Genomic DNA, 21,400 nt, shown 5'->3' with positions numbered 1-21,400 from the left:
GTTTCAGAACCAAAGTTCCAGGGAAAATCCATGGATGTCAGAGCTAGAAAACAGGCTATCATTTTAAACTGCTTTTATAAAAGATTTACTTATTTATTTGAGAGAGAGAGAGAGAGAGAGAGAGAGAGCATGGGGGAAGAGCAGAGGCAGTTTCAAGCCGACTGAACGCAGAGCCCGCGGGGCTCGATCCCACAACCCTGAGATCATGACCTGAGCCGAAACCAAGAGCAGGATGCTTAACTGACTGCACCACCCAGGTGCCCCTGGGCTATCATTTTAAAGATGGGAAAGCAGGGTGTCTGGGTGGCTCCAGGTCCTGGGATCGAGGCCTGTGTCGGGCTCCCTGCTCAGTGGGGAGTCTACTTCTCCCTCTGCCCCTCCCCCCACCCATGCTCACCCTCTCTCTCTCTCTCTCTTAAATAAAGAAATAAAATCTTTTAAAAAGCAGGCAGGAGGGCAGCCTGGGTGGCTCAGCGGTTTAGCACCACCTTCAGCCCAGGGCCTGATCCTGGAGACCCAGGATCGAGTCCCATGTCAGGCTCCCTGCATGGAGCCTGCTTCTCCCTCTGCCTGTGTCTCTGCTTCTTTCTCTCTCTGTGCCTCTCATGAATAAATAAATAAAATCTTAAAAAATAAAAATAAAAAGCAGGCAGGATAGAGGGGCAGCCCAGGTGGCTTAGTGATTTAGCGCAGCCTTCAGCCCAGGGCGTGATCCTGGAGACCCAGGATCGAGTCCCATGTCAGGCTCCCTGCATGGAGCCTGCTTCTCCCTCTGCCTCTCTATCTATCTGTCTCTCATGAATAAATAAATAAAAGCTCTTTAAAAAAAAAAAAAAAAGCAAGCAGGATAGAAAGAGGAAAGCTAGAGTGGCCTGTTCTCCTCCTCTGCCTTCTCCGTCTCCCACCAGGACAGGAGCCCCTAAGAGAAAGGCAGGGCCCTGAGTCCGTGGAGACAGTACCCCTCCCCTGATGACTCTGGATTCAGTAAGCAGGGCAGGAACACCTATTTTATGACACTTCTGAGGGTCTCACAAAATCATCACTCCTCTACCCAGAAATCTTCCCCAGTGGCCCATGGAGCTCCCCAAATGCAGTTGGCACCCGCATCCTGGCTTCAGAGAGCCCCTGGCTGGACTCAGATCTGGCTCCCTCCCAACCCTGCAGGTCTCAAGCCACGGGGGGGGGGGGGGGGGGGGGGGCTCCTGCCCCATACCTGCTGGCACAGCCCTTTGCCCCATCACCTCCCTGGCCCCTCTCGCATCCCACGGCACGCGTCACAGCCATTTCCTGTGATGCTCACAGCAACCCTATAGAGTGAGTGCAATTATTAACCTCGCTTTACAGATGAGGAAACTGAGCTCAGGGCTGTTGAGACTGGATGACCAGTCAGGTGCATCAGGTCAGAACATCTCAATGCAAGAGCTCAAGCTCCCCATAGCCACCGCATTTCTGTAGAGCCAGCAGGTAGTGAGGCGAGGAGATGTGACACCATGAAATGATAGGGCAGGGGCTTTGGGCCACAAGGCTTCCTCTCCATTGTTACAAACAGCTGCCCACCCAGTGTGTGCAGGGCGAGTCCTGCTTTGGCGGTGGGCCTGCACCCACTGGCCCCGGAGTCCTGCCTCTTCCTAAAAATTCCAGAAACTGGGCTCTGAGGTTATTGAGGGCTGAAACCATGGCCCCTGGTGGGGTATAGAGTGGGAACAAACCAGAGGGTGCTCAGCTAATACCAGGCATCCTATAGATACCCAAAAGTCATCCCGGAAGAAGGAGTTTTGACCAGGAAGAGAAGTTTCAGCCCATGGAGAGAGGATCTTTCCAGACTGGGAGTTGGCCAAGTAAGGGGTAAGCAGCCCATCACTGGAGGCATGCAAGTAGTTGCTGAGCAGCTTCCTGTCCATGCTGCTGGACCTGGGGGAAGAGTCAGTCACTTCCAAGTTTCTTCCTGTCATTCAATATCCACAAATGTTTACGTCTTTCATGAATTTTTAAGTATAGGCAATACTTCTATATAGTTCAAAAATCAAAAAGCACAAAACTAAGCCCAGTGAAAATGGTTTGTTCCCACTCTATACCCCAGCCCCCCAGCTCTCCTTCCAGAAGCCCCTGGCCATGCCAGGTACTTGCATGGTCCTCCAGAGTTTATGCATGCACCAGCGTGCTCGATCATTATTTGAAAAATAAATACGCCTTCATGTCATTGTTGTTCATGCTCTGCCTCTGGCTTCTTTCCCCAACAGTGGATTTGCAGCAGCAGCCTGATGATACAGGACAGGCCCCTCCAGGCGTTCACATCTATAAATCGGGGTAACGCCCACCTCACAGGGCTGTTGGAAGATGATGTTTCCCTGGTGGCACCCAGCGAAGTGCCTGGCACAAGGTCTGGGGCCCTGAGAAAGGTCCTATGTCTGTGGATGCCCAGGAGAGAGCGCGCCTTGGCCTGTGTGGCCGCAGCAACTGCTTGGGCCACCAGGGGGCTCCTCAGAGCTGCCGGGTCCCGCCTCCAGAGGTGACCAGGACAACATTGGAGAGGGAGGCACCGGGGCTGGAACTTGGCGTCTTAAATTTCCAGAAGCATTGCCTTGTCCTCCTCCCCTTATCCTCTGGCCATCTTCCTCATGCAGGAATATGGGGACACCAAGCTGAGGTCCCCAGTGACCCCACTCATTTCTGAAAAGAAAAGGAGAAAAGTTTTCAAGCAGTCGTTTGTGTTGTTGCTTTCGTTCAGAGGAGACAAAGAGGCAGAGGTTGTCTTACACACACAGCCAGAGCCACTGCCCTGCCCTGTCCCATCCCCTCTGCGACACCTGGACTCCAGGTCCCAGCCGTGGCAACGATCCCTGGGGGACCTCATTGCCTCGGCTCTGTGCATTTGCCTGCTTCCGAAGGCTCCCTGTAAGTCTACCTCTCCTGCATCTGCTTGGCCTGGTGCCTCTGTCCGGGGCACCCCTGTCCTTCCCAGGTCCGCAGACCCGTCCCTCTGGGGCGCCTGCAGGCCAGGCACCAGGCTGTTAGGCTCTGCCACAGGCACCAGATGCCGCCCCTTCTTAGGCTGCAGACTCAGCCTCCAAGCCCAGGGCTGAGTTGGCTGGGCAGGCCGGGTCCCAGAGGCCAGGATTGGATGGTGAGCTCTTTGCATCTCTTTCCCTTACTCCCAGCTGGACAGACCAGAACAAGATCAAGCTGGAACCCTGACTGGAGCCGGGAAGCCAGGAACCTGTTTCTCGGGCTCCCCTATGGCCTCCGGGGATTGCAAAAGCATAGGCCTGGATCCCCCGGGCCTGCAAGCCCACTGGCTTCACCTAGAAGCAACACTTGCTGGGGCCCCAGGACTGACCCAGCCACATCAGGCACAGAGTTAACACACCTGGAGCCAGCCATTCCAGAGTCAGGCTCAGCCGTGAAGTCGACTTACGACCACGTCTCGGTGAGTCCCCTTTGCCTCCAGCAGCAGGCCGGATGGCTCCTTCGGCTGTACCCACCTGGACGGGCCAAGATGGGGACACTTACTGGGCACCGCCCAGGTGGAGCAGACACAGTTCTAGCTCACTCGGTCCTCCAGTGGCCTTGGGGTGTGCACAGTCGTGCAGGTGGCAAGAGGGAGCAAAGGGCATCACTTGTCCAGGGTAACACAGGGAGCGAGCAGAAGCCCCAGGATCTGAGCTGACCAGGCCCTGTCCATGCTCTTAACCATCAGGGTGCACAGCCTTTCGACACAGGGAGGGGCTGTGCTTTATAAGAACAGTGTTTGCCGGGCAGCCCGGGTGGCTCAGTGGTTTAGCGTGGCCTTCAGCCCGGGGCGTGATCCTGGAGACCCAGGATCGAGTCCCACATCGGGCTCCCTGTGTGAAGCCCGCTTCTCCCTCTGCCTGTGTCTCTGCCTCTCTCTCTGTGTGTCTCTCAAGATTAAATAAATAAAATCTTAAAAAAACAAAAAACAGCGTTTGCCTCTTCTTGAATTTTCAGCCGGCCCACTCCAGAATCTCCCCTGGGTCCATCACCAGATGCACCCCGGGGCAGATAGGTAGGAGTGGCTGCCCAAGTCCAGGATCTACCTGATGGAGGGTGGAGAGAACCCCATGCCGGGGCCTCTGATCTTCAGCATCGTCCTAGGACAGGATGCTGCCAAATTCCAGGCACGGGTTACTTACTCAGCCCCGATGATGCAGTCACCCAGATTTGCCTGCCTGGGGCACTGCCCTCGATAATAATACTAATTATGACTACTATTAACATTCTATTGTGATGATGGCAGTAACCACGGAGGCAGTTTGGCGTCGTGGTCGGGAGACCAGACTTTGTGTCAGGCAGACCTGGCACACCTTTGGCTGCCGGATCATAGGCTAGTGATTGGACCTCCCTGTGCCTCAGTTTCTTCCTCTGCAAAGTGGGATGAAGTTGCCAAGAGGCGTCAGTTTCTGTGGGCTTCCCCGGGGGTCCTGGCCAGCCTGTCGAGGACAGGGCCTGAGCTGCTGACACAGCAAGGAAGGCCCTCTCACCACCGCCTTTGCTTTTATTATTCAAATAATTTTTTTAATAATTTCATTTATTTGACAGAGAGAGAGAGAGAGAGGGAACAGAGGGAGCAGCAGGCAGAGGGAGAGGGAGAAGCAGGCTCCCTGCAGAGCAGAGAGCCCGATGTGGGACTCGATCCTGGGATCAAGCCAAAGGCAGAGGCTTCACCGACTGAGCCACCCAGCACCCCTACCACTTTTGCTTTTAGAGTGAGCCCACCAGCATCCCACAGAAACTGCAACTTCAGTGTTCCCACAGCCTCCTCGCCTGCCTGTCATCATCACCTGATGAGCCATTTCAGGCCCTGAGATGACAGCCCTCGTGCTGATGGCTTCCACACTTCGTCCTCAAGGCCCTGTGCAACTCATACTAGTTCAGGACTAGTGATTTCTCCAGATTCCTCTCCTTCAAGAAGATGGGAAGTGGATGGGTGCCCATGTTAGAGATAGGGTGAACGAGGCACGCAGGAGGCCAGTGCCTTGCTTCTGGCCTTAGGGGCAAAAGGTTAGGGTTCAAGTAAGGATTCCGAGCTTGGCCTCCTCTATGTAGCTCCCGATTTAGGCTCCCAGAGAAAGAGAATGGGACACAGAGAGTGCTTGCACACGTGATCACGGGTGGCTATAAAGGGGCAGGTAGCTTCCAGGCGCCACCTATCCCATGAACAAGCTCCCATCACCACCTGCTTTCTCTCCACAGATCCCAGGATGGGGACACAGGGGACAAGGAGCTGGCTCCCATTCCTGCTGCTGCCTGAGTCAGAGAAGGGGCAGGGGTATCCCTGGGTCGGGAGCTGGGGCGCTACATTCCTTAACCCCATGTGAGTTGATAAGAACATGCAGACTGACCTTTACTGGGCCCCAGCCCAGACACGGTGTCGCCAACTCTGCACACCTCCTTCTGTCTCAACAACAGCCCTGGGGCGCAGTGTAGGTGCTCTGGCTACGCCATCCACAGGTGGAGTTCTCCAGGAGGTGAGGGCTTGCCCGGGCACACAGCTGGTTGGAGGCAGCACTGCACAGGGACCCAGGGCTGGGCGCCCCCAGAGCCCTTGCACTGTCTCGGCTCAGAATGCAGGGAGCTGCATGCCAAGAAGGCGGAGGAGTGGCTGGAGGTCATGAGGTGGTGAGCCTCAACTCCGTCTCTGACAAGCACTTGGCAGCCTCCTGGCCCTTCTGAGTCCCGTTCTCCCACCTGCAAGGGTGGGTAACCCCCCTCCCCCCCCGCCTTCACCAGGTTGCCCTGTGGACTCAACCACAATGATGTGGGAGCCCATTCCTCTTTTGTTTTTATAATGATTTTTTAAAAAGATTTATTTATTTATGATAGACATAGAGAGAGAGAGAGAGAGAGAGAGGCAGAGACACAGGAGGAGGGAGAAGCAGGCTCCATGCCAGGAGCCTGACGTGGGACTCGATCCCAGGGACTCCAGGATTGTGCCCTGGGCCAAAGGCAGGCGCTAAACCGCTGAGCCACCCAGGGATCCCCCCATTCCTCTTTTGACTCTTTAGTAAAGATGGACAGTAAATAGTCAAAAGTCAACAGTAAAGCAAACTGTTCCCTCTCCCAGACAAAATATTTACATTTTCATAAAAGTGCCTGTCTTAAGAAGGGGCATGAGTGCTGGTGGAATTTGGGGCAGCGTGTCTGTCTGGCTAGCCGGCGCTGGGCAAAGCTCTCCTCGCTCCTCAAGTCTCAAGATCGGCAGCCCCAGGGAGGCCACGCCAGGGTCCTATGCCCTCCTCCCCCATCAAGTGTGACCATCTCATCTCAAAAGCACCACTTCCCCCAAATCACCCCAATTCTCCTGTGCTGAGCTCATTTCACAATTTTGAGCTAATGGAGAAGGATTTCTCTTCACTCATATGTTAAGGAATTGTGGTTCTCAGAGTCAGCCTTCAGGGGAACAGGCACTCAAAGAAACGCAGTAAGGTGTTCAACACCCTGACACCCCTCTGAAGTCAGACGCACACACACATCATTAAAATGATAAAATCCAGGGCACTGGGTGGCTCAGTGGTTGAGCATCTTTTGGCTCGGGTCATGATCCTGGGGTTCTGGGGTCCTGGGATCGAGTTCAGCATCAGGCTCCCGCATGGGGAACCTGCTTCTCCCTCTGCCTGTGTGTCTGCCTCTCTCCCTCTCTGTGCCTTTCATGAATAAGTAAATAAAATCTGTAAAAAAATAAAAAAATAAAATGATAAAAGCCAGCACTGGTGGGTCTGTAGGAAACAGCACGCTCCCAAAGAAGGATCTCTTCCTTGGATCTTTTCCCCCTGACGCTGTGGCCTATGGAACAGAGAAGTCCCTTTTCAGGCTTAGCCACGGTTCTCCCCGGGGAGGAGTGAAGCCCTCGCAGCCCCCTGTCAGAATCACTGCGCCCTCCTGGAGGGTCCCAGAGGACACGGGTCTCGGGCAGGACGCGTCTCGCTGCCTCCTCCTCCAATCCCAGCCGCTCCCTGCTGTTCATTCACCAGTGAACACCAAGGTTGTGTGCTGAGCACTTCATACCCCTGCTCTGTGGTCCTTCCCATGACCCTTCCCATGGCAAGGATCCTCGTGTGACCAGTGAAGAAACTGAGGGTCATTTACCCAAGCCAGGCTGGTCCCGACCCCAGGTCCTTTGAAGAGCACAATGCTGTCCCTAGAGGAGCCTGGCCCTGGGTGAAGATCTTGGGGAGACCCCGGGACCCCAGGCTGCAGAGAGGAGGCAGGGGGTGCGGGTGGGGCCACGGAGAAGAGCTTCACAAACCTTTGTCCTGGTGTGGGAGTCAGCCAGGTGAGGAAGAGGGACAGGATGTCCAGGACCAAGCGAGCACTGTGGGCGAAGGCAGGGGATGTGTGACACATAATCGGGTGTCTGAGGACTAAGCTCTTCATGCTGTCCTTTTGGCAGAGCGGAGAATGTGGGCTGGAGATCGGGGCAGCTAGGGGGAGGTCAGCTCTCTGGACAGAACCACCCAGGGGTGAGACTTTGGAAACCAGTGCCAGCCGAGGCGAGACAGTCGCGAACGGTGGGCCACAGGTCTCTGCCTTCAGCCCTGCCTGCTTCAATCAAGCATCCGGACGGGCTCGTGGGAGGCTTGCTTGGCGGATGCGCCAGGCCACACCTCATGAAAACATGGCATTTCCAGGAGCCTCCGCAGGTGGAACAAGGGACTGAAACCAACAGAATGGAGGTGAATAGGGAAAACCAGAATAACCTGCATTTGGGAGCAAAAGGTCAATTGCACAGGTTGACGAGTTATTGGCCAAGTTTCTTCCTGTCCCCAGTTGTCTTTAAAAAGTGCATCTCCTGAGACTGAGATGTTTCTGGGCCCTGTGCACAGAAGGTCCTCTATGAGCATTCTGTGCTCAGTGGCAGGTCATGCTGTGCACTGGTGGGCATCCCAGACTTGGGCAAGTCCTTTAGAGGAGGTGGGCAGCACCCTGGCACCAGGACGGGCCCAGCCCCACGGTGCCAGCGAGGCTCCCCTGCTCTTCACAATGGCAGGGGCTGGCCCAGCCCACATAGAAGCCCCCGGTCCACCCCAGGAAGGTAATCTAGCTGCCCTGAGACCAGACAGGGCCACGGCCAGGTGAGCAGCAGCTTGCGGGTGGGACGGCGGGGAGGGCAGCCGCTGTGGCCTGTGATTCAGTATGAACCATGGCTGGGCAGACTGCTCAAGGAGAGACGCGGGAAGCAAGGAGGCCTGGCACACAGCAGGCGCTCAATAAATAGTTGATGATTCATGAAGCCTCCTATCTTTAGATCTCCAGGCCTTTTTAGCTTCTGTGCCTGTTTGCTCAGCTGTAAAGTGGGCATAAGTATTCCCCAAATGGTGGCATAGGGTGGGGGCACTCAGCCCCGCCAGCAAGCGACTCCCTCTATACCTCTGAGACATGTCCACACTGCCTTAGCTGTTTTACCACCAGGGACAGAGAGCTCACTACCTTGAGTCTGAAACACAGCAGACACTGGTCCTGTCCTCAGAGCATTCACAGTCTCAGGGGGAAGCACACGGGGGCCAGGTTCCATGGGACTCCTTGGACACCAGCAGCCTGACCTCACAGAGCTGACTCCCTGGTCCTGTTGGAGGGTGTTCCCAGTACAAGGGCCAGTCTTCCATAGATGGGCCCTGGAGGAGGGACCCCCACCCCAGGCCCAGCCCAGAGGCTTGGCTCACTGGTTTTCTGCACGGAAGGGTGACCGTCGGTGCTCAGGCAATGGCCCAGAGCCTGCAAGTGCTGGAACCCCCGCCCTCCTGCAGGGAGCTGGAAGGCCCGTGCCCCCCAGTGTGACTGTGCCACAGCTCACCTCACCTCACCTTCACTTGGCGCTCTCTCAGGAGAGAGGGGACTCTGGGGACCCCTCTCCCCAGTGGTGACCATCTGAAGGTGTGTTTCAGAACAGCAGTCAGGGGCTGCCTTGGGAAGGAGCTGGAGCCCTGCCCCCAGAAGGAGGCTGCGCTAGCCTGGAAGGGGAGGTGATGGAGGCCAGGTCCCTGCAGGGGCCTCTTCAACCCTCTGCCAGGATGGGACAGGGCGCCTCCTCCTCTGGGAACAGCAGGCTATTCCTGTCAGGCAGGTCAGAGGGGCCAGGGGCCAGAAGCCCTTTGTTGTCGGAAAGCACTAAACATGATCTGCCCCCCACCCTAGTTTCCAGACCTCCTTTCCGGCCTTTCCCAAAACTGCTGAGACAGACTCACTTCCCCAGGGAGTGAGGCACCCTTTCCTCCCTCCCTGTGACCTCCACGGGGAGGACCCATCCGGCCGGAGGAGCAGCCTGGGCGGGCCCCACGCAGATGGCACCGAGTCACCTGGGCCCTCGTGGCTCTGACACCCGTGAGCACGCTCAGGGCGGTTATTAGCTCGTACAGGAAAGGGTCAGATGGATCATTTTCATCTGCAAATGCCAGGTGGGACTCGCAGGCTGCCCCTTCTCGAAACCAATGAAAGGCCGGATCCTCATCCCGGGGCCAGGCTAGGTTAGGTTTGGGGATTAGGAGTGGGAAACAGCTATGCTTCCACTCAGGAATCCCACTTCTGGGAACTTATCCCAAGGAAACAATCCAACAGGAAAACCACGCTGTGCACAAACATGTCCCGCACTGGAGTTATTTATAATGGTACAGCCCCGGAAATAACCCCCGTGTCCAGCAGCGGGGGAGCGCCAGGCACCTCTGCTAGTTAAATATCGCATGGTTAGGAGATGAGGGCGAACGGGGTGGGGATGGGGGTGGGGTGAGGTGGGAAGCCTGCAGGTCCTGGGTCAGTCCCCCTGTGATTCCTGAAGCCCCCACCCCCACCCCGGCACCCTTAAAGAGACTAATTCCAGGATTTACCCAGAGGTGGTGGATCAGAATCTCCAGGAAAGGAATCTCACACCAGGTAGGTGTGACAACCCCTGCTCCCGGGTAAGATCGCTATCAGTGAGGCCTTCGTTTTCACCTTGTTAAGTCTTGGATGTTGCATCTGCAAAATGTGCCGAGCTCCACGGCCTGCCCCTGGGGTGGTGACAGGGTTAGTGATGGCCCCAGTGGGGCCGGGGTCTGGGAGCTGCCGCCACCACTTACACAGCCTGTGTCTCCCACTCTCCTCCCTTTCCTGGGACCACACCTCCCCCTCTCCCTGTCCTATGACCGCCAAGGAATTTACACCTGCACCCTCCTCCCAGGCCACACAGGCTGGTTTGAGGACATCCAGTGCCCCCGAGCTGTGGGAATGTTTCTGTAGTGTCTCCAGCACGTTCCCCCTGGCTGAGAGCCCCTGGACCAGGAGGGCCGACTCCGTCTCTGAAATTCCTTGTGTGCTGCCTCTCCCTGGTTCTTGGGTAGGTTCTCCACCTGCCTTCACAGGAGGGTGCACCTGCCATGGGAGAGACCCACCATGGACCCCCATATACATGCCTGAACCTCAGCTTCTGTTGATCAGATGGGCATGATGACTCCTGCCTGCCTAGCAGGCTTGCCAGGAGGACAGGAGGAGAGAACGGGCCAGAGAGTGGTTTGTGAGCTGGGCAGCCCCGGGGTCACCTGGGGCTGGGCTGGGGCCCTCCGGCAGGCGAGGCCCTGTGGCCTGGGGGCTGCTGAGGAGGGTCAGTTCTGGGGGCTTCCATCAGGGAGCACTCCTGCCACTCGCTCCCCCTCTCTTGTTTCACATGCCACTGCCCCACAGTATGTTTTTATGATTATTTAGGTAAATTATGTTTATACTGTAAACAAAATAATGCATGCACTTAGGTTAAAAAATAAATAACACCAAAATGTTCAGAAGGAAATGTCAGTTCTGGGGGCTTCCATCAGGGAGCACTCCTGCCGCTCGCTCCCCCTCTCTTGTTTCACATGCCACTGCCCCACGGTATGTTTTTATGATTATTTAGGTAAATTATGTTTATACTGTAAACAAAATAATGCATGCACTTAGGTTAAAAAATAAATCAAATAACACAAAAATGTTCAGAAGGAAATGAAACGTCTCCCTAGCCTTTTCTCTCTCTCTCTCTCTTTTTAAAATTTCCTTAAAAAAAAGGGGGGGGGATTCATTTGAGAGAGAGAGAGAGTGAGCAGGGACAGGGGTGGAGGGAGAGGAAGAAAGAGAATTCTAAGAAAGCTCCACCCCTAGCACAGAGCCTGACCCGGCATGGGGTGTGGGTTGGAGACTCAATCCCACAACCCTGAGATCAGACCTGAGCTGTAACCAAGAGTCCAACACTCAACTGGCACCCGGGTGTCCCCCGCATCTTCTTTCTTTCTCCCGGGAACAACAATTTCCACATGCACTTGTTCCTTCTGGGTTTGGCCTCCACATTTCTCAATAAGATGCTTCCGTGGCTGCTTCTTGATTTTTTAATTCTAGACACTTCTGATGCCTTCTGGTCAGGATGCATGAGGCTTAGCTCTCTTCAGCCTCATCCTCCTCCCCTCCCTCACATCCCCTGGAGGGCTCTATCCACTTCTTCCTTAACCACGGTCAAGGGTTTTATTGGGATTATGTAAATGTTACTCTGGGAAAGTCACCAAGTGGTCAATGACAGTTTCTTTTCTTTTTTTTTTTTTTTTTAAAGATTGTATTTGGGAGAGAGTGAGAGAGAGAGAGAAAGAAAGAGGGAAAGAACACAAGCAGGGGGCGTGGCAGGCAGAGAGGGAGAAGCAGACTCCCCACCGAGCAAGGAGCCCAGAGTCATGATGCTGGGCTTGATCCCAGGACCTGTGGATCATGACCCAAGCCAAAGGCAGCCGCTCAACCGATTGAACCACCCAGGCGCCCGACAGTTCCTTTTCTTATGGTTTTGTTGGTTTGTGCCCTAGAGTTAATGTATTAAAAAAAAAAAAACTTGCAAGATATTTAAATGTGTCTTCTTAATTTTTCTAGCGGATCCACCCTGCTCCTAGAGACAGTGGTGTCAAATGCTTAGGCATGTGGCTATCTTATCTAGACTTCGCCAGGGGCTCTTCCAGGCAGAGTGCTCCTTTCTCTGCTCTGGGACCTCTGAGAGTGGGGGGCTGGCCTTGGGCAGGATCTTCCCTCCTGGAGAAGCTAAGATAGTTTCCAGGGTCTGTTCTCAGGGCCTAGGAGGGCACGTGCTCCAAAAGCTTCCTGGAAAGGGCACAGCAGTTAATTTTTTTTCTTTTTTTTTGCGACCTTGCATTTCTGAAAAAGTTTATATTCCAGTCTCATACTTGGCTGATTCTCTCCATGGGCATAAAATCCAGGCAGGAAATCCTTTTCCCTCAGACTTTTAAGGCAACTGATTGCTCTGGGGCTTTCTAGTTTTCAGGGTTTCTAATGAGAAGTCCAAAGCTGGGCTCTTTAAATATTTTATTAATTTAAAAACATATGCACAGAGTTTCAAAAATCAAATAAAATTATAAGGCTTTAAAGGAAAAAAAAACCCAAATAACCTAGTCTCCTGCCTCATGTTTCTACCCCTGATTTGTGCTTTCCAGAGCCAGCTAGGTTCTTCTGTGACTTATCTGCATATTTGCTAACAACACACACTGTTCTTCAATGGCTCTCTAGTAGAGGTGTTATCACGGCCTTTCTTTTAGGGACCAGGAAGGTTTAGTCAATGTGTGCACTTGCCGTTCCCTTCCCTGTCTTCCCAGGATGGCTATATCACAGTTTTTGGTTAATCAATATTAACTAGGGGGATCCCTGGGTGGCTCAGCGGTTTAGCACCTGCCTTTGGCCAAGGGTGCGATCCTGGGGTCCCGGGATCGAGTCCCACATCGGGCTCCCGGCATGGAGCCTGCTTCTCCCTCCTCCTGTGTTTCTCTCTCTCTCTCCCTCCCTATGTCTATCATAAATAAATAAATAAATAAATAAATAAATAAATAAATAAATAAATAAATAAAATCTTTTAAAAAATCAATATTAACTATATAATATACTACGTGTATAAACATTATGGCCAATGGAACCACCATATGTCCTATGACTGCGTTTCCTTGCTTGCAGGACTTTTGGGTTTCCCTGGGGATTCATAATTGCCTCCTCGTTTGACTTGCTTGGTTTTCTTTTGTGCTTATCACTAATACAACCACCAAACTCTGACTGAGCTCTATTATTCCTCATAGGACAACCAAGCCTCCGGCGGGGGATCCATGATTTCTGTTCCCTTGCTTGACCTGACCACCTCCTCCTGGAGTCCTCCCCCTGTCCCACTCTGCACTGATTGCTCCTGGCTCCCATGCCCTCACCCTCCAGCTTTTGCACCATCGCTTTGGGATTCCTCGTTTCCTGAATTTCATGTCTTCACATTTTCTTATTTCTTGGTTTCATTCCTAATTTTAGAGAAAGGTTGTCTGGGAAATTTGGCCTTTTCTTTTCTTTTTTTTTTTCCTTTTCTTTTTAAATATGAAAATGTCTTACCCTACCCTTACACTTGATGGCTTAGGTACGGAAGTATTTTCCTTCAGAACCTTGAAGGATCGATCACACCATCGTATTCCAGCTCCTGGAGCTGCCTTGAGAATGTCAATGCTATGATTTCTGATCTTTTGTATGTGGCCTCCTCTCTCTGGGTCTCTCTGGATGCTTTTAGGATCTCCTCAATCTTTGTGTTCTAAGATTTTAAAAAAAATATTTTATTTATTTATTCATGAGAGACACACAGAGAGAAGCAGAGACATAGGCAGAGGGAGAAGCAGGCTCCCCACTGGGAGCCTGATGTGAGACTCAATCCCAGGATCCCTGGATCACATCCCTGAGCCAAAGGCAGATGCTCAACCACTGAGCCACCCAGGCTTCCTTGTGTTCTGAAATTTTATAAGGATTGCCCAGTATGGACCTTTTTTTTTTCCCCCAATGCTCTGCTGGCTGGATGGTGAGTTAGCACTGCCTCTTTGGAAAGCCATTTGGAGGGATGCCAGGGTGGTTCGGGGGTTGAATGACTGACTGCCTTTGGCTTAGGGCATGATCCTAGAGTTCCAGGATCGAGTCCCACATTGGGCTCCCCGCATGGAGCCTGCTTCTCTCTCTGCTGATGTCTCTGCCTCTCTCTTTCTGTCTCTCATGAATAAATAAATAAAATCTTAAAAAAAAAAAAAAAAGGAAAGTAAGCTGTTTGGCATCATCCAGTCAAACGGAAGCCATGTGTGCTATAGGACCAGCCATTCTGTGTTTTGGTATAGACCCAGACAAAGTTCAAGCTCGTGTGTATCAGGACACACGTACCGGATTGTCTACGGCAGGGTTGCTGGTTATAGGAAAAAAAAAAAAAGAAACAAATGTGCTTCAAGAGAAAAGTAAAAGTGACATATTCATGCAACGGATATTAGAAGAGATCCTCAACTGGGGGTGATTTTGCCCCTAGGAGCCATTTGGCAAGGTCTGGAGATACTTCTGGCTTTCACAGCTAGGGGTGGGGGTGCTACTTCCATCCAATGGATAGAGGCCAGGGATGCTGGTAAACGTCTTACGATGCACAAGACAGCATTTCTCTGCCCCCACAACAAAGACATAAGGTCCAAGAAGTCAACGTTGCGGTGGGTGAGAAAGCTTGCTACCCAGCCAAGCAAGTGAGCCAACTACAGCTTCCGTGTATCAGGGAAGTAACGAGGGAGAAGCATATTGCCAAAGAACACAGGAAGCATGATACAGTTTAAATCACGTTCAAAGGCATGAATATCAAGCAGTCTATTATAAGGGGAAAATACAGTACGCTGATGGCTTGGGAGTAATTAATGCAACATTTGGAATCGTGGGGTCAGGTGGGCTGGGGCATGTGACCAGGAGGGGCCCCCGGGAGGCCTTCAAAAGTGGCAGTGACTTCCTAGGCTGGGCAGAGGCTGCCAGGCTCCTGCTGTGTCCCTGTTGGTTGTAATATAAAACAGTTGCCTTTTTTTAACCTTTCTCTTTTGAGAATTTATTTTTTTAATTTTTAATTTTTTAAAAGATTTTATTATTTATTTTTAAAGATTTTAATTTATTTATTCACAGAGAATGAGAGGCAGAGACACAGGTAGAGGGAGAAGCAGGCTCCATGCAGGGAGCCCGACATGGGACTCGATCCCAGGTTTCCAGGATCAGGCCCTGGGCTGGAGGCAGTGCTAAACTGCTGAGCCACCTGGGCTGCCCTAACGAGTTTATTTTTAAGTAATCTTTACACCTAGTGTGGGGCTCCAATTCACAACCCCCAAGATCAAGAGTCACACCGACTGAGCCAGTGAGGTGCCCCTATAATAGTTCCTAATAATAGTGTTTTTAGGAGCACCTGGGTAGCTCAGTAGGTTAAGTGTCTGCCTTCGGCTCAGGTCATGATCCCTGGGCTCCCTGCTCAGCGGGGAGTCTGCTTCTCCCTCTCCCCCCTGCTCATGCTGTCTTTCAAATAAATAAAACAAAATAATAACGTTTTTAAGTGTGAGATGTAGTCCTGCAAAGAGCTCCCCTGACTCAGTTTCCCTTGTGGTGGAGCCTCTTACCTGCCTTGCTCCTCATGGCAATGGTGAGGAGGATTGTCAGGAGCTGAAGGGGGAGGAGGGGATTTCAGTGGCTCTAGCTGGGGAGGGAGGGGTTCCGCGGATACCTCCCAATCGGTCCCTAATCAGACCTTCCACCCTGGGGACCAGTGGGGATCAATCTGCCCTGGCCTCTGGTTGCCTGGTTTTGCAGCCTCCCAGCTGCAGCTGGCCCTCTCCGATCTGTGCCTCCCTGCACACCTGTCACACGCTCTCTATCAAACAGAAGATTGGCCAGGTCTCCACTCTAGGCCTTCTGTACCTCCCACGGCCCACAGGTGAATCTGTGCAATGGGTACCAGGTCCTTATCAGAAGACTGTGCTGGTTCAGAGGATGGGAAGAATGTGCAGGGAGGGGAGGCATAGCTTCCCTTTCCAGGGCTTTGCAAGAGCTCTGCTAGGTGCTTGACACTGGCTTCCCCTGTGGGGAAGGGCGTGGATGAGAAAACTGTGGCTCAGAGGGGGTCGAGGAGTGGTCTGAGGTCACCGGGACATGTGTAGTTCCCTCCACTTGGACATTGCCAGCGCTCTCCTCCCACCTCCAAAATCTGACAAACTCCTACTCACTCTTCAGGATTCAATCCAGGAGGGGCACCTGGGTGGCTCAGTCAGTAAAGCATTTGACTCTTGGTCTCAGGGTTGTGAGTTTGAGCCCCATGTTGGCAGTAGAGACTACTTAGAGTCAAAAAGGATGCTCCCTTGATGATATGTTCTACTCACCTTTTTTGGGGTACTCACCACAATGCATCTACGTGGATTTTATAAATACGCCCATGCATAAGATTACACATATATATGCTCTTATGTATACACACTTACCTACCTTAATTAAATGTTTGTGTGTTCAGTAAACCAATGAACGAAAGTGACCTTGGTCAAGTCTTTTCCCCTCTGGGGCTCAACTGCCTCATCTTCAAAATGAGAGGCTCAGATTCAATGGATCATGTGCTGAAGGGTCATGTATTCACTCAGCAAACATCACCTGGTGTCTGCTCTGGGTCCTGTGCTCCTTCCCAGCAGGGGGACAGGCTGCTTACCTCCAGTGTGGTCTCATTATCAGTTCCCAAGTTCTGTGTTTTAACACGGTCTATTATGTGTATACTGGCTCTCACTCCACCTGGCTCTCAAAAACATCTGTGTGGCTTTAAATGGACACACACTGGGAGGGAGATTCTGAAGAAAGAAAAAATTGGAGAGTGGGCAGTGCATCTTTATTATTTAAAAGACCCCCAACTACTTTTACTGGGCATCTAGAGAATTACTGGGTTAGAGAACCTTGATTTGGTTTTCCTGGTTTAAAAAAATTTTTTTTTCTCTTTTTAAAGATTTTATTTATTTATTTGAGAGAGAGGGAGACAGAGAGAGCACACGCAAGAGGGGCGGGGAAGGAACGGGACAAGCAGACTCCCTGCTGAGCAGGAAGCCGGATATGGGGCTCGAGGATCACGATCCAAAATGAAGGCAGATGCTCAACCAACTGAGCCACCCAGGCTTTTACTATTTCCATGACAAAGCTGAGCTTGTCATGACCACGAAGCTAGAAACCAAGACACATGGCATTTATGAGCTCATGGCTTGCGGTAGGGTCTGTTGGGCTGTACTAGGGAGCTTGGCACTGTTTGCTGGACCCTGAGGGACATCGGCCCTTAGGGAGGGGGCTCTGGCTGGCCTAACCCTCTTGCTTTAAGACCCTGTCTTAGTTTGGCCCTCTCTACCTCCTGCCATCCTATTTCGTTCTGCTCCAGCCTGTGCAGCCATGGCGAGGGGGGCAGAGAGTCTCCCTCAGGCCACCTGGTGGCCTCATCTAAAGCGCCCTGTCTTTGCTGCCCCAGGGAGGAAGTTAGGAATGCTTCCTTGGGTCCTGGCTGGGGGACTCTTGGTCCTACAGTCTGTAGACGCTGCAAACAAACCCTATCTAGATGTAGGCTTCATTTTTCTCTTGGAAAGTTTGGCTGAAGCTGCCGGCCCTGGAGACTGGAGACGTGCAGGCCAGAGGAACCACCTGGGGCCATGCACCAGTGGGAAGGGCATTCCCATGAGTACAGCGTTACCCACCTCCACAACTTCTCTAGTGGGCTCATGAATCCTCTGCTCACCTCTTCTCTTCCAGGAGCTCTCTGCACGGGCTTCCTTTGGGGGATACCTCCAGGGAGCTGTTTGATCTGGCTTGGGACGGGGGAGTGGCTTGCCGCCTCCCCAAGTGTAAGCTGAAACCCTCTCCAAACCCGGATTCATTTGCACGGGGTTGGGCCTGTGGAGAGAACAGTGGCTCACCTGGGCCAAGTTCTGGGAACCCTGAGGTCCTCTAGGGCTTCACCCTCAAAAACTAAGCTTCTCCGGCTCATCCACTCCCCACCACCCCCTCCTGAACATCCACCTGGAGAGAGGGGCAGATGGGTGGGGAACGAGGTACTGAATCTAGACCTCTCTGTGCACCTACCCCACCCCTTCCCCACAAGCGGGCTACAGGGAGCCTCTTAAAAGGCAAATCAGGTCATGTTGCTCGGTGCTAACCCCCTACTGCTTTCCCAGCTGCCTTAGAATCAAGCTTGATCCGGCCGCTCTGACCTCATCCCTCACCCCTTCCCGGGCCCATCCCAGCCCCGCCGGCCTCCTTTGAATAGGCCGCTCACAGGCCAACCCTGGGGCCTCAGGACGAGCTATTTCTTCCACCTGGAGTGCCCCTCCCCCCCTCATCTTTGTCCTTTCGGCTCAGGTCTCAGAGCTTAGATGCACCTCCCCAGAGGTCCTCCTTGACCACGGGATCTAATGTAACCGATTATCACTTTCCGTGGCAGCAGCTTGTCTTAATCCCCTACACGGCACTTCTTAGAGCCTCGTGGTGCTCTGTTACCCGCCCTCTCCTCCTCCCTACGGAGTGCAACGCGGCCCCAGGGGGCAGTGACCTCCGCGGGCGCGCCCTGCCGTGCCCCCCGGCGGCCTGGAGCCGAGCTGGTGTAGAGAAGGTGCCGGGGACGCGGTCGTCCAGCCAGGGGTTGAGCGACTGCAAATGGGGACCTCAGCGGCTGCGCGGGCGCGCGCTCCAGGCCGTGGCGGCTCGCAGTCGAGCGCGCGGGTTTTATCTGGTTGCGGGGCCCGGGGGAGGGCCCCCCCCTCGGACCAGCTCGCGGCAGGCGCGCCCTAAACGCGCCTCGGGGCGGCGAGCATGGCGAGCCCGACTCACAGGCTGGGGCAACACCCCGGGTGCCCGCGAGGCTGCCGGTGGGGAGGGGCTTCTGGGGCCGGCCCGGCGCCCCCCGACCCTGGCGTCAAGGCCCCAGTGGGAAGCCCTCCTCCATCCTCTCCGGGGTCTCCGCCTCGGGAACCCCCGCCTCTGCCCCGAAGCCCGCGGGGGCGGGGGCGGGGGGGGCAGGCCCCCCGAGCCCTCCCCCCTGGGGCACGGGCCGGGTCCACACCGTGCTCGGACACCCTCCGGCGCGCGGAGCCGCAGCCCCTCCGCAGGCTCCGGCGGGGGACGCGCGTGGAGTCGGGGGCACGGAAGGGGACAAAGAGCCGCCCTGCCTCCGGGGAGGGCGACCCCCGAGTCCCGGTCCCATTGTTCGCCGTATCTCGGGCTACGCGGGACTCCGGAGCCCCCGGGAGGGAGCGGCCGGGCTGCCCCGGGCTCCGGGGTGTTTGTTTACCTGGGGCGGGGGAGGCGGGCGGGGGACGCGGGCCCGGGAGGGGGCTCGGCGTGCATTGCCGCGCGTCCCCTTTAAGGGAAGCCCGGCCCTACCTTTCCCACCGCCCCCCTCCCCTGCAGCCGTACCTGCATTTTAAAAGCGCCCTGTAGCCCGGGGATTGGCCGAGGCCGCGTCCTCCGGGCGCAGAAACTTGAGCCGCGGCGAGGGGTGTTGGAGGCCGGTGGCTGGGCCGTACCACCGGCCGGCGGCCCCCGCGGGCGCCCCGCCCCCCCACACACCCCCGGGGACGCCCAATCGGAGGGCCGGGGGGGCGGGCCCGCGGCTGGAGCGCGCCTCTGGCAGGGCGCCGGGCGGGCGAGCGCACCGAGCGGGGGGCGTCGGGGGCGGCCGCGCCTCTGCCCGCCCCTCGCCCCCGGAGGCGGAGCCGGCCGGGCGCCCCGCCCCCTCCCCGCCCGGGAGTGGGCGGGGCGGCCGGGGCTCGCGAGCTGGGCCGGGGCGGGCCTCCGCCTGCTTCGCCCGAGCCCGGAGAGCGCCCGGCACGGCGGCCGCCGACGGCAGCAGCGGCCCCAGCTCGCCGAGCCCCGCGCCCCGCGCCCCGAGCCCCGCGCCCCGCGCCCCGCGCTCCGCCGGCCGCCCGGGAGGACGCTGCGCGAGGGCGCGCGAGGCGGCGCGGGGCGGCCCGCACGCACCCCCGGCCGCCCCCTGCCCGCGAGCGCACCGGCCCAGCGCCGCCGGGGCGCGGGGAGCGCCGGCCGGGCGAGGGCGCGGGGCGCGGGCGATGCCGCGGTGACGGCCCCGCCATGGCGAAGCCCCCGGCGGCGGCGGCGGCGGCGGCGGCGGCGTCGGAGGAGCTGAGCCAGGTGCCGGACGAGGAGCTGCTGCGCTGGAGCAAGGAGGAGCTGGCGCGGCGGCTGCGGCGCGCGGAGGGCGAGAAGGTGGGCCTCATGCTGGAGCACGGCGGCCTGATGCGCGACGTGAACCGGCGGCTGCAGCAGCACCTGCTGGAGATCCGCGGCCTCAAGGACGTGAACCAGCGGCTGCAGGACGACAACCAGGAGCTGCGCGAGCTCTGCTGCTTCCTCGACGACGACCGGCAGAAGGGGCGCAAGCTGGCGCGCGAGTGGCAGCGCTTCGGGCGCCACGCGGCCGGCGCGGTGTGGCACGAGGTGGCCCGCTCGCAGCAGAAGCTGCGCGAGCTCGAGGCGCGCCAGGAGGCCCTGCTGCGCGAGAACCTGGAGCTCAAGGAGCTGGTGCTGATGCTGGACGAGGAGCGCGCGGCGCTGGCGGGGGGCGGGGGCGGGGGCGGCGCGGGCGGCGGCGGCGGCGGCGCGGGCTCCCGCAGCTCCATCGACAGCCAGGCCAGCCTGAGCGGGCCCCTGGCCGGCGGCGCGGCGGGCGCGGGGGCCCGCGACGTGGGCGACGGCAGCAGCACGTCGAGCGCGGGCAGCGGAGGCAGCCCGGACCACCACCACCACGTCCCGCCCCCGCTGCTGCCCCCCGGGCCGCACAAGGCCCCCGACGGCAAGGCGGTCGCCACGCGCAGGTCCCTGGACGACCTGTCGGCGCCACCGCACCACCGGAGCATCCCCAACGGCCTGCACGGTAAGGACGGCGCGGGTGGCGCAGCGCGGCCCTCGGGAGAAGGGAAGCCCGAGTGGCCCGCCACGCAGGACCCAGCTCCTGCTCCAGCTGCTCCCCAGACTGCGGGATCCCGCGCCCATCCGCGCTGGGGTTGTGGGTGATGGTTTTCTGGGCAAGCGACGGGGGCGTGACCCTGCCCAGCTCCGAGTTCGCACCCGCGCTGGGAGCCCACTGGACCCCAGAAAAGTTTCTCTCGCCGAGAATTACCAGTATTCGTGGGGGCGGCTGGGGACGCCTCATCCCAACCTGGAGATCGCTGTCCGGGAGCGGGAAGTTCACGGAGGGGTGGGGTGGGGAGGTAGGGGTGGTGGGGGTGGGCAGGGGGAAGAAAGGCCTTTTGCCTGCAGGTGAATTTCCCCTCTTATTTGGAGCAACACCAGGCAGCCCTGATCCTGAGCAGCGGCCACGTGTGTGGGGTTCTGGAGTCCACCTGGGCTTCCCTGCGCTGCCTGCCGGCTGAGAAGGAGCTGGCTGCGGGCGCCTGAGACTCCCAGGCAGCTGGGCCAGAGGACTAAGAGCCTTTCTGGTTTGCTCTCAGGCCTGAACTTCTCAGGGTGGACAGACCTTTCCGAACCGGGGCTCTAAGACTTTCCAGAAGGATAGGTGCTTGGAATGGATTCTGGCTTTTCTCCTCTGCCTGCCTCAGTTTCCTTATCTGTAGAA

The 21,400-nt window shown here is 56.2% G+C and overlaps 2 protein-coding genes across 2 annotated transcripts in view; one reads left to right on the top strand and one right to left on the bottom strand.

The window, feature by feature from the left end:
* HHIPL1 (HHIP like 1) overlaps positions 1-19,353 on the bottom strand; it is a 51,253-nt gene extending 31,900 nt beyond the window's left edge. The window contains exons 1-8 of the mRNA XM_038545700.1: positions 19,222-19,353; positions 17,508-17,703; positions 16,490-16,625; positions 7,265-7,671; positions 5,361-5,593; positions 4,800-4,920; positions 3,368-3,482; positions 1,333-2,670 (exon numbers count right to left, since the gene is read on the bottom strand). Of these exons, the coding sequence (XP_038401628.1) occupies positions 1,333-1,396 (64 nt within the window). The 5' untranslated portion in view covers positions 1,397-2,670; positions 3,368-3,482; positions 4,800-4,920; ... (3 more) ...; positions 17,508-17,703; positions 19,222-19,353. The remainder of the gene's footprint in view (positions 1-1,332; positions 2,671-3,367; positions 3,483-4,799; positions 4,921-5,360; positions 5,594-7,264; positions 7,672-16,489; positions 16,626-17,507; positions 17,704-19,221) is intronic.
* Positions 19,354-19,896: 543 nt separating this feature from the next.
* CCDC85C (coiled-coil domain containing 85C) overlaps positions 19,897-21,400 on the top strand; it is a 77,480-nt gene continuing 75,976 nt past the window's right edge. Inside the window, exon 1 of the mRNA XM_038545698.1 lies at positions 19,897-20,698. Coding sequence (XP_038401626.1) covers positions 19,897-20,698 — 802 coding nt within the window. The remainder of the gene's footprint in view (positions 20,699-21,400) is intronic.

The sequence above is a fragment of the Canis lupus genome, chromosome 8 (genome assembly GCF_011100685.1).
Source record: "Canis lupus familiaris isolate Mischka breed German Shepherd chromosome 8, alternate assembly UU_Cfam_GSD_1.0, whole genome shotgun sequence".
In the NCBI taxonomy this organism is placed as follows: domain Eukaryota; kingdom Metazoa; phylum Chordata; class Mammalia; order Carnivora; family Canidae; genus Canis; species Canis lupus.
This window is presented reverse-complemented; position numbering and strand designations above follow the sequence as displayed.